Below are 11,614 nucleotides of genomic sequence, written 5' to 3' on the forward strand. Positions count from 1 at the left end.
TGTATGTATAACGGTATGTTTCTCCATAATATTAACATAGCCATCTAAGAGTTGTGTTAGTCAAGTTTGTTTTTAATTAAAAAGAAATCCCTTTTATTGTGAAAACATTTTTAAATTCGCTATTCTTAATGTACTTTTTTGTTAACTCTGCGGTTTTTTGCATCTTATTCTGCAAAACAGATGTTAACAAGGAACTAACAAAATGACGAATATTTTTTTTGTTTCTACTTAAAAAAACAAAACTCATCATACTGTTGATTATAAGATACCAAGAACAACAATTTTACGCCAAACGCGCGTTTCGTCTACAAGGATCATTAGTGACGCTAGAACAAAAAAATTAAAAAGGCAAAAGAAGTACGAATTTAGAAAGCATTGAGGGATTTTGCTGAATACAGCTAAGGTAATCCGTTATAGGGATAGAAAAAACTTTAAAAAAATCAAATAATTGAAAGTTTTGCAAACATTTAACAGTTAACTTATAATTATGACCATATCAATGATATTTCCTATCAAAACAGAAGTTCAAATATATAGTGAATAAACTAACAACGCAACAGAAACAAAAACAAACAATACTTTACGAACATAAACATAAAAACTAAATACTGAGCTACAAAATTGATTTCTAGTTTGTTATAAATAAATAACATAAAAACCTACTGCGTTTTCTGTTTATAAAACTTTAATTATAACGAGTACACATACATTCATAATGTTTGATCTATAGTAACAAAACAAAATTAGTTGTTATCTGTTTTCATAATTTAGAGAAGAGGACGGGGATATAGTTCCGAGAATTAAAACATATACGTAGTCATGTATAAACCAAATTGTATTTCGTTTATATAATAGTTTTAGCAATACATTTATGCAACTCATGGTTATAAAAAATAATAAACCATATCAGCATGTTTAAGTGAGTTGGTTTGATAATGCTACACCCAGGGTTATTAAACAAATTGTCAGCCAGGTAACCATATAATAAATGCTGAAATATTTTCATTTAGACTACGAACTAAAAATATGTGTTTTCACAAGGTCGACCTTTGAATATGACAACAATCAATTATAATACAGGGAAGTTCATATAATTGCATTGTTGACTATCAAAGTATAAAAGTACACTTTGGCACTCTTAAAAATAGTTTTACTATCAATATTATCAAAAATTAGGTCTTTATATTTATTTAGTTTGAATGGATGCATTTAAAAACGGTTTTAAAAGATAAAACACAATTTATGAATTTATTTGTGTAAACTTCTCACTGATTTGACATGAAAACATATTTCTTTAGTTTGGATTCGTTTTTTTTCTTTTTTTCAACAAACATAACAGTTTGAGTATAAGCATTCATGTGTAAACAAAATTCGTTCTGCGGACATTTTTTTTTTATTCATATAAGACCATCTTCTTATTGCAGCTTCTGTGAAAGAATACAAAGAAACTAGAATAATCCTTTAACTTTACGTCCCGCTATAATATATAATTATGTGATGTCCTCTCTCAAATAATATAGAGTTTGTTGACTATGGTATGAATGAATCGAACCCATTAGGCTTGAAATCAAGGATGCCTCAGATACAGTTAAGTCTGCATCATATTGCAATGAAAGTCGGTTGCGAACAAAAACTTCACGACGCAAGATATAAATTTAGCTTCCCAATTGTGAACTTTCAATTTCTATGTAGCAACACTCCAGTCGATATAACATATATTACAGGTAAAAAGTAAAATCACAAAAATACTGAACTTCGAGGAAGATCAATTGGGAAAGTCCATAATCACATGGCAAAATCAAACAAAACGCATCAAAAACGAATGGACAAGAACTGTCATATTCCTGACTTGGTACAGGCATTTTCAAATGTAGAAAATGGTGGATTAAACCTAGTTCTATAGCGCTAACCCTCTCACTTTAATGACAGTCTCATCAAGTTCCGATATTTTTACATTGATGCGTTAAATAAACAGACACAATAAATAAAATAGTCAAAATATGGGTACATCAGTCATCATCGTTTAACAATTTTGAAAGGAACAATTTAACAGAACACAAAAACATCTACTATCTACGAACACATTTATTGATTTGAGTGTCTGACGTCAGAAAATATTATACGTCACATAAATTTGTCGTTCAATGTGCGTACAAACAATTTTAAAATTTTCATGGGAATGTTAGCATACAGGGTTAAAAAATCAAAAGTATGTAAGAATAAATTTAAGAAATAGACCGAGATTTAAACTAGTCCAAAAGTTATATATAGAATTTATAAGAATCCAAAAATAGTTAATTCCACTACGCGATTGAATGATTTTGACGTTTGTGGTTCAACGTATATTGTAATTCATAATAGAAATATATCATAATGACATATAATAGAACAATATCATATTGACGGGATCTTTTAAAGTACAGAGTCACGTTATAAGAACAAAAGAAATACAAAAAGTCGCAAATACAAAACAAACCACAAAAAAAATGAAAGCCAATACAAACACATTGACGAGATGTATAAGTACCGAGCCACGTGAAACGGATATCACATGAAACCATTCAACAGTAAAAGTAATGTTAATAATAGAACAAAGACAAATGAAAGAACTATAAAACACGTTGTTAAGACGATAAACAACATCAGTACGCAGAATCTATACATCAAGACCATCGTGTATTATTTGAGAAGTTGATACGGAATATTTATCAACAAGGTTTTGGTACCTTCCGATGAACTTTTTTTTAGAAAAAGAACGAGACGTTCTTTGACATACCCCTGTTTCATCAACTTTCTACTCAGACACTGATGACGTTTTACAAAGTCTGAGTAGGAGCTGCAAGCTCTTGAATATCGAATAAGTTGGGAAATATATATCCCATATGCAGGTGAAGTTGGTATATTGCTACTAAGGTGGGGGAAATTTATAATTTCAAAATTAAAATCGTCTCGTTTGTCATAGATTCTGGTACTGAGATGACTGTGTAAGTCAAATTCGAGATATAAGTCTAAAAATGAGGCGGAGGAAGCCGTGTCTGTTATTTCTTTAATCTCTAGTTCTGGGGGATATATTAATGGAACCCAATCAGAAAAGTTCGGATTGTTTATGGAAAGAACATCATCAATATATCTGAAAGTGAAATTAAATAATCTGGCTTCTTTGATTCTCTTGTTTTTTACAAGTGTCTGGAGGAACTCCGATTCATATGAAAATAAGAAGAGGTCGGCATGAAGAGGCGCACAGTTTGTTCCCATAGGAATGCCGACAATTTGTTGGAAAAGTCTACCTCCAAACTCAACAAATATGTTGTCGATAAGAAACTCCAGCATAGGTAAATGATTTTCGTGTCGATTGTTTTTATACTCGAATTTTGCTGACATATATTCTTATGTTATGACACATATGCGATTCAGTACTACAATGCAAAATTTTGCAGGCGAAAATATTAAGAACGGTTTACAAATAAAAAACTAAAAGATCAATATCAAATAATTAATCGTGAAAAATTATTTATTTGAAATTTAGGAAAAAATGGAAAGAAGGAAAAGAAAAGTAAATAGATAAACAAATAAAGAAACAAAGAAAAAAAAGTAAATTAATAAGATCAATGCGATGAATCAAATCTATCGAATGAATAAAATAATTGAATTACTATATAAATACATATAATTGTCCCAAATTGTTCTTATAATAGAACTGCAATGTTTGTTCCTAAAGTAGAATAGTCCGAAGTTATTCCAGTATACATCTGCTTCAATTACAAGTGAAGTTGTCATCATCCCTTCGTAAATTTTAGGGGCGTAATCACGAGTTGGTTGACCGTTATGGATTAACCGTTTCACAGATATCGGATATGTTCCTTACGTCGTAACTACAATCCCCTACCCTTCCGGAGCACCTGAGATCACCCCTAGTTTTTGGTGGGATTTGTGTTTCTTATTCTTTATTTTTTTATGTTGTGTCATGTGTACTATTGTTTGTTTGTTTGTCTTTTTCATTTTTAGCCATGGCGTTGTCAGTTTATTTTCGATATATGAGTTTGACTGTCCCTCTGGTATCTTTCGTCCCTCTTTTCCTGCTTGCAAAAAAAGAAATAGGATATATTCAAAACGTCTACACGTGTTTTGTCAAGAGAAGTGTGTAATGTATCAAGAGTTAAAAATGTTTATGATTATTGTTTTTACAGTTTTATTTTATCTACAAATATACAGTTGATGGCATAAAACGTAACATAACAATAATACCGAACTACAAGGGAAATTCCTTTATAAATTGTAAAATCAAAAGCTTAAACACATCAAACATGTCAAACGAATGTACAACAATTGTCATAGTCCTAACTTGTAAACGCGACATGATAACATATAATCTTTATCATGTACATTTTAATTTTAATTGAACAACCTTCTTGATTTGCATTATTCTATAAATTTTTACGTGGCATCATGTCAGACTTCTGTTAGGATTTATTGAAATTTTTTGGCGCATCTTTATCTGAACTACATTGGCTTATTTTTTGAACATTTTGGTACTGTAGCTCTGTTATTTTGTCAGTTTCTGGTACTAAATCTGTATGGTCTTCTTGAGTACAACTGTGTGATTTTTTGGAAGGTATTATATATTGGCTTTCGTCGTCAATAATATTACCATTGTTCAGCAAGCATTCAGTATTTGTCTTATCGTCGCGTTAATTTTTCTTCTGTTTCGACCTTAAACTGGGTTTCTACAGCTTTATTTGGGTTAGTATTGTACTTGTGTTCAAAATCCTTTTCTGAAGAAGCTTCTTTCATTTTTTCTTTGTTTGTATAGTGGACGATATCGAATGCAGGTGAACTCATATGATGATATAGTTCTGTATTTTCAGTTGTGTCACTTTCGATATAATCGTATGTATTGCTTGATGTTTTCTGTGAAGAACCTTCAGCCATACTATGGTAATAACTATTTTCTTGACTTTGTTCTTCAACATATCTTACATTCTTTTCTTCAGTTGGATCTTCAACATATCTAACATATCGACTAGAACTGTCATCGCGATTTTCCATGCCACGAAATGAATTAAATGATGCGTCGTTATTAGATCCAACATTGATATCGTCAATATAGTCATATTCCAGATTTTGCTGAATTTCTTCATATTGCTTGATATTGTCCATTCTAATTTGTTCCCAAGGCAGACTGCTTTTTCTCTGGTTTTGTCGTTTTCTTAATATACTGTTTTAAAAAATGATAGAAATTGATGTTACAAAATTTTCGTAATGCAAGTTTTAGTTAAATAAAATTGAGAATGGAAATGGGGAATGTGTCAAAGAGACAACAACCCGACCAAATAAAAAAACAACAGCAGAGGGTCACCAATTTATACTTCCGATTTCAGTGTCATGTACTTTTGAGATTACTTTTATGGCATATTCAACAATTTAAAGGAATAGGAAACAGGCATATCATATAAAACGTGAAAAAATCAAAAAAGTAAACGAGCTTATCAATAACAATCAAAACTTCTTATGGTAAACTCTGCCTTAAGGAGGCTCATCCTTTTTTTTTAGAGATATTACTTAGTACGTAATTCGTAAGGTATGATATACAAGCAGTCAAAACTATTATTTAAAAACCTGCCGCAACACTGACTGCCGCATGGACGAGATCCAAGTGGTTTGAGAGAGTAGTTTGTATGCTTTTACGGAATCAAAAGTTTCGCCGGACGTCTTTTATTTTCTGTACTGATGACAATTCGCAACCGTTAAGTTAAACACTGGATTTGTATTTCCAGTATTCCTTTAGTTGCAAGTAAAGAAATTTAGTTGTAGTATAATAGGTAATGATAATAGATACTTTTATAAATGCTCTTATGAAATTTGAAAATTCGTCTGACTTCTTGTACTTACCAACACAATACAATCATACCGATGACACAAATAACAGCAAGCGTCACACAAACACAGGCAACAATAATCAAAACCATATCAGTGCTGGTAGATACTGCAATAATGATAATGACATGAATGATAATAAATATGATAATGATAAGTATGATAATGATAAGTATGATAATGATGATAGTGATTATAATGATAATAATGGTATTAATTATAGGGGATAATAATGATAATGATAATAATGATGATAATAATTAATCACTACAAATATATTTTAACGAGAGAAAAGTTCACTAACATTTTAGTAAAAACTGCAAAATTGATGAAATGATAATTCTTTAAAGTTTTAAATATAATTAATGATATCTTCACCATCTTTGGAAAAACTATTTAAAACAAAATAACTTTTCCCCAAGTGAATTGTCTAGAGAAACGAAAAATATGTCATTTGAACATATTCGAAAACCCATAAATAAACGGAATGTAATTCTTGTTCTTAAATTGAATTATAAGGAAGTCGGTTACAGTTTATATATACAGGATTTTTCTACATAATTTTCTTCTTTTCTTTCTTTCTTTTTTTTTTTTTTTTGATATTTAGCTGCTACAATCTGTAAGCATATTTATAGACTTTTTAGCTCACCTGGCCGAAATTTTTAGACGTATCAGACTACCTGTTGATGAGTTGCTGCCCCTGAATTGGTTATTTTAAGGACATTTTGCAGTTTTTGTTTGATATCTTGAAAATGATTATAGATAGAGATAAACAGTAAACAGCAATTGTGTTCAGCAAAATAAGATCTACAAATAAGTCAACATGACCAAAATGGTCAATTGACCCGTTAAGGAGTTATTGTCTGTTAATATTTTTTATAAAAAGTCCCTAATCACAACAGTCATATTCCTGACTTAGTACAGACATTTTCAAATGTAGAAAAGGGTGGATTGAACCTGGTTTTTCTGACAGCGTGTATATATAAATATCAGGAGAATGACAGCGTGTATATATAAATATCAGGAGAGTGACACAGGCTCCTTGGAGCCTCTAGTTTATAAATGTTATTTTACCATCATTTTGAATAGAGCCAGTCTTCACAGTTGTCATATTTGTACTCATATGTACTTCTTCAGTTGTAAGTTGATGGCCATTAAAGGTGTCATGGTTTGTTGTAGTTACTCCGCTGTTTGGAATCGTTTTAAAGTTGTTTATACTCGATGATACTGATACATTTTCAGTACGTTTAGTTATAATAGTTTTAGTTACTTGATCTTTTCTGTTAAAAGTTGTGCTGTGATTATGTCTAAGCATTGTGGTAGAAGAAGCGTTGTTACCTATAATCTCTCGCCCCATCACTGTTGTTAGTGCAATAGTTGTTGCTAACTCATTGTTTCTATTAATTGACAAGCCATTACCAGTCACGGTTTCAATCTGAACAGATGATTCGTCGTTGAGTGTTGTATTTGTCTGTGTAGATGTAACAGAGGAATCTGTAATATTCGTCAATCCTATGTTACCAGTGATTGACTTTACAGTAGAATCAGTAGCCGTTATCAGTGTTGTGCTTTCAGTGATTGTAGTCATCTCAACACCTACAGAAGCCGGTAATGTTGTGGTCTCTGTTGTTGTTTTAGTAACGTGTTTGACATCAGTAGACATGAATTGGTTAATGACAGATGTACTTGATTGTGTTCCTTGTTCTACTGTAGTAGAGTTTTGTGTTGTCGGTTTCACTGAAGTAGTAGTTACTATATTTTGTGATCCTGACATTGTACTTTCAGAGTCTGGCATGGCTGTACTTTGTAAAGTAGACATACCTAGAAACATATTGAAAAGAGTATGACAAATAGTTGTTATATAGATATAGGAAGATGTGGAATGAGTGCCAATGAGACAACTCTCCATCCAGGTAACAATTTATAAAAGTAAACCATTATAGGTCAAGTAAAGAAACATATAATAACCATATTTTAAAAATAATATAGTCGTAGTTGAAATTCGTAAAAATAGCTAAGCACTAAAAAAGACTTGTCTTTCGATGTTTTAATCTTAAGTAATTAATTGTCATTACATTAAAGATCATTAAAAAGACAGTAAATTCTTATCCAAGGAATTGATTACCTTAGCCGTATTTGGCACATTTTTTGGAATTTTTTTTTGGTCTTCAAAGTTCTTCAACTTTAGATTGTTTGGCTTTATAACTATTTTGATCTGAGCGTCACTGATGAGCCTTATGTACACGAAACGCGCGTCTGACGTATTAAGGCATACGATACAGTTTTGATCCAGTATTTAAATTTTGATGAAAATGTGCATGCCCTTTTATTAACCAACTGAATACATGATTGCCAAAAATAACTGTTTATTATAAACCCTAACCGGGCTTAATACAGACAAACTGGGCATAAATACAGGGCCATTACAGAAAAACAGTGTTAATATCAAATATGATAAATTTAACATGGCCGCCGATTTTCAAATATAGGGATCACTGTTCATCCTGTTTTTCAACACATAACTTCTGTCAACTTAATATCTTGGATATTTGGTATATCAAAAGCTTTATGATGGTGAAGAACAAATTTTTTTTTCAAACTAAACTGTCATTAAAAGAGTAGAGAGTACATCAAGTTGGTAGCAACACATACACTTTTGTTCAGTTGGTCAATAAATGTATTAAGGAATGGGTGTTATTATAATGGCCCTGTTATATGTCCTCGATCAGTCATAATGGCTTCGGATGTCTGTAATGGCACTCGGCGTTGCCTCGAGCCATTACAGACTTCCTCGACCATTATAACATACCTTGGATATATAACAGGGCTATTTTGGGCTATATAAAAACACCCATTCATTAATACTATAATAATCCTGGTATCTTTGATAACAGTAAACATTTTACATGGGATAAGATTTCAATCTAGCCCACAAAAATACCACTTACCTGATGACGTCATAACAGTTTGATCTGATGTCGTTGTTTCTTTCGGAATATCACCTTTTAAATATTAATATGAAAAAAATATTGATCAAAAATAGCAAAGGCAATAAGCATTATTTTGTTTAATATTATATTGACCATTATTTGTTTTAACTTCGGTACATTTATGAATTTGACCTATTGCATTATCGTAGCTTTTTTAAAATTTAAATCACAAATAAAATGGATAATAACTACTCAAAGTTCTGTGCGAGTAGTTTCCATTTGTGTAGTTCTAAGCATAAATAAGCTCACTTTCACAAGAACTTGGTAGTCTGAATAAATCATGCGAGATAGAAACAAAAGTTATCAAAAGATCCAACAAACAGACTACGTTCTTCGTGTCATATTTGTTAGATTGACTACTGAACGTTATAAACACATCTAATAGTAGTAATAGCAATTCAAAGTCAGTGTATAACAAACAATCTTCAGCACATTATTGTTATAACTGTTAAAATTGGAAATTGATGATAATAACCCAAAGATGTTGTTGTTATTTTGTTTCAAGAAAATAATACGTTTTAATGTTTTAATTTGTCGCTATGTTTAGTGTAAATATATACACGATGCTTGCTGCTGTGTATTATTCCATATCTTCGCAATCTATCTATAAGTTTCACAAGTTCATAACTTACCAAAGCAGAACGCAGAACTTGCTGGTACACCACTCGTGTCTAAATAATAAACTCTGAAGTCTCCACAGTTCTTTATTTTTATTGTTAAGCTATTATAACTTGAGTCACAACAAGAGCCACTTATGCTAAGTTTACATACAGATCTTTCTACTTCTCCGTCACTAACGGCTGGTATGGTTCCTTAAATTGAAAAGAAAACAAAAAACAATTAGTTGAGTTAAATTCCATTTATTCATTGCACATGAGATGAATTCAATAGCATATGTACAGAAAATGTATCGATATATCTCTGCATATTGTTTTATCTGTTGAAATAAGGGTTCGTCCGAACGTGAGTGGGTAAAATTAAAATCTTGCAGACTCAAAACTCAATATATGTTTGACGTTGAACCCCTAATTTGACGTCGAATTCTAGAATATTGACTTAATTTTATCCCAAAAAATGCAGATTTCAATCTGAAGAAATTACTCAATAGCATCGAGAATATTTTAAACAATGAAAGCTACTTATATACCATGCACCGATAACACGATGTGCAATACTACTAGTAACACAATGAACTATAATTACCAGTGACTGTAGCAAGTCCTTATAATGTAGTCAGAACAAGATTTATTTGTAACTGTTAGAAGGCAGTTGAGCTAAATAGCATGACTTAGCTGTAAAGGTAGATATAAGAATTGTATACTACCATTCAGCCATATTGGATACAGCGTACCACAACGCATTAAAAGTGGACAGTCTTTAGTCATGTCTGTGCCGGCGGTAAGGTTAGATCTATACCACCCTGTTGCCAAACGATCATCTGAAATGGCAAAACCAGAACTTTCGAGGAGTGGGGATCTTGCTTCTTCTTTAGGACCTTCCAAAAGCACGTAGTCTGCACATGGCTCGCCTAGTTTAATTTAAAAATAATTCAAAACATATTATTTTAAAATAAAAAATAATTTCATAACAAAAAAATTAAATAACTATTTTTTCGGATATCCGTACTGGATAATATTATATAATTGAATAAGCATAGATTAAATATTGGAATCGATTGCGTTACTTTCGTTTGGCGTTGAGCTTTGGATTTTGCCATTTGATTACGGACTTTCCGTTTTCGGATTTTCCTAGGAGTTCGTTATTTTTGTTATTTTACTTTTTTTGTACTGGCCTCTGAATATGATTGAGGAGCGCTCTGTTGCTGTAGCTGGAATCCCAAACTATTTGCATGTGTCGTGATATCACTGAAAGCGACTTATCCCTGATTTTCACATCATCACCACAGGTACCAATGTAGGAGCAGGCACCGTTTGTAAATGTCCATGGACATGATTTTTACTCCCGCTTTTAAATAAAATTCTTGTTGGTCGGTCTTTAGTTTTCTGTTTAGCGTTTTGCAGACTTTTTTGTCTTTTCGCCGTATGTTCTTTTGTCCAAGTTATTATCTGTTTTTTGTTTTTTTTTTAATTATGGTTTAAATTTTTGATCTATCTATATGTGCCTAAAGTGCATACAAGCCATCATATTCCGGGATTGCGTAACATTTACTTAAATTTCGCATTTATGATTTATGAAGAAAAATGTTCTAGTTAATACAACAGAAAAAGGATGTCCATGCTTTTAGTATCTGTAATTCAGTAATGAGCTGTCTATCGAACCATTAGTACCCGTTCAAGTAACTTCTAAAGACAGATTGTATAGCAAATATAAGTTTGTGACCGATTATTTGTATATAAATTTCACATTGAGATGCGATCAAGTCTGAATAAGCCAAAACACTTTGTAGGATTTTTTTTGTTTTGTTTCTTGTAGCTTTATAGATTGAAGGACCAAATAGTTTTAACATTTTACAAATATACACCTGGTCAAAAAAACTATACTTACTTGTTGAAAAAGTAATATGTCCAGTAAAAATAAATAAAATAATACTAGTAATAGAACTAGCTTTCTTCTCCATAATTCATCAAGCGAGCTAAATATATATATGTTTGAATCGGAGTTATAATTATAATAAACACTTCCTCAGACTCGTGGTTTTTACAAAGGACATTAAATTCAGAACACGAATTGCATATGAACTATATAAATATGAAAACGTGTATACAAAACATAAGGAAGGAATTCTTTTC

The 11,614-nt window shown here is 31.4% G+C and overlaps 1 protein-coding gene across 1 annotated transcript; it reads right to left on the reverse strand.

Moving 5' to 3' along the window:
- Positions 1 to 4,306: 4,306 nt before the first annotated feature.
- On the reverse strand, positions 4,307 to 11,442 carry LOC139484034 (mucin-22-like). Its single transcript, XM_071267759.1, has 7 exons — positions 11,370 to 11,442; positions 10,189 to 10,392; positions 9,497 to 9,676; positions 8,823 to 8,876; positions 6,949 to 7,695; positions 5,890 to 5,983; positions 4,307 to 5,215 (listed from the first exon to the last, which is right to left on the reverse strand). Exons 1-7 carry the CDS (start codon positions 11,440 to 11,442, stop codon positions 4,678 to 4,680), a joined length of 1,890 nt encoding a protein of 629 aa, XP_071123860.1. The 3' UTR covers positions 4,307 to 4,677.
- Between the last annotated feature and the right edge of the window lie 172 nt (positions 11,443 to 11,614).

Source organism: Mytilus edulis, chromosome 8, assembly GCF_963676685.1.
Source record: "Mytilus edulis chromosome 8, xbMytEdul2.2, whole genome shotgun sequence".
NCBI classification, from domain to species: Eukaryota; Metazoa; Mollusca; class Bivalvia; order Mytilida; family Mytilidae; genus Mytilus; species Mytilus edulis.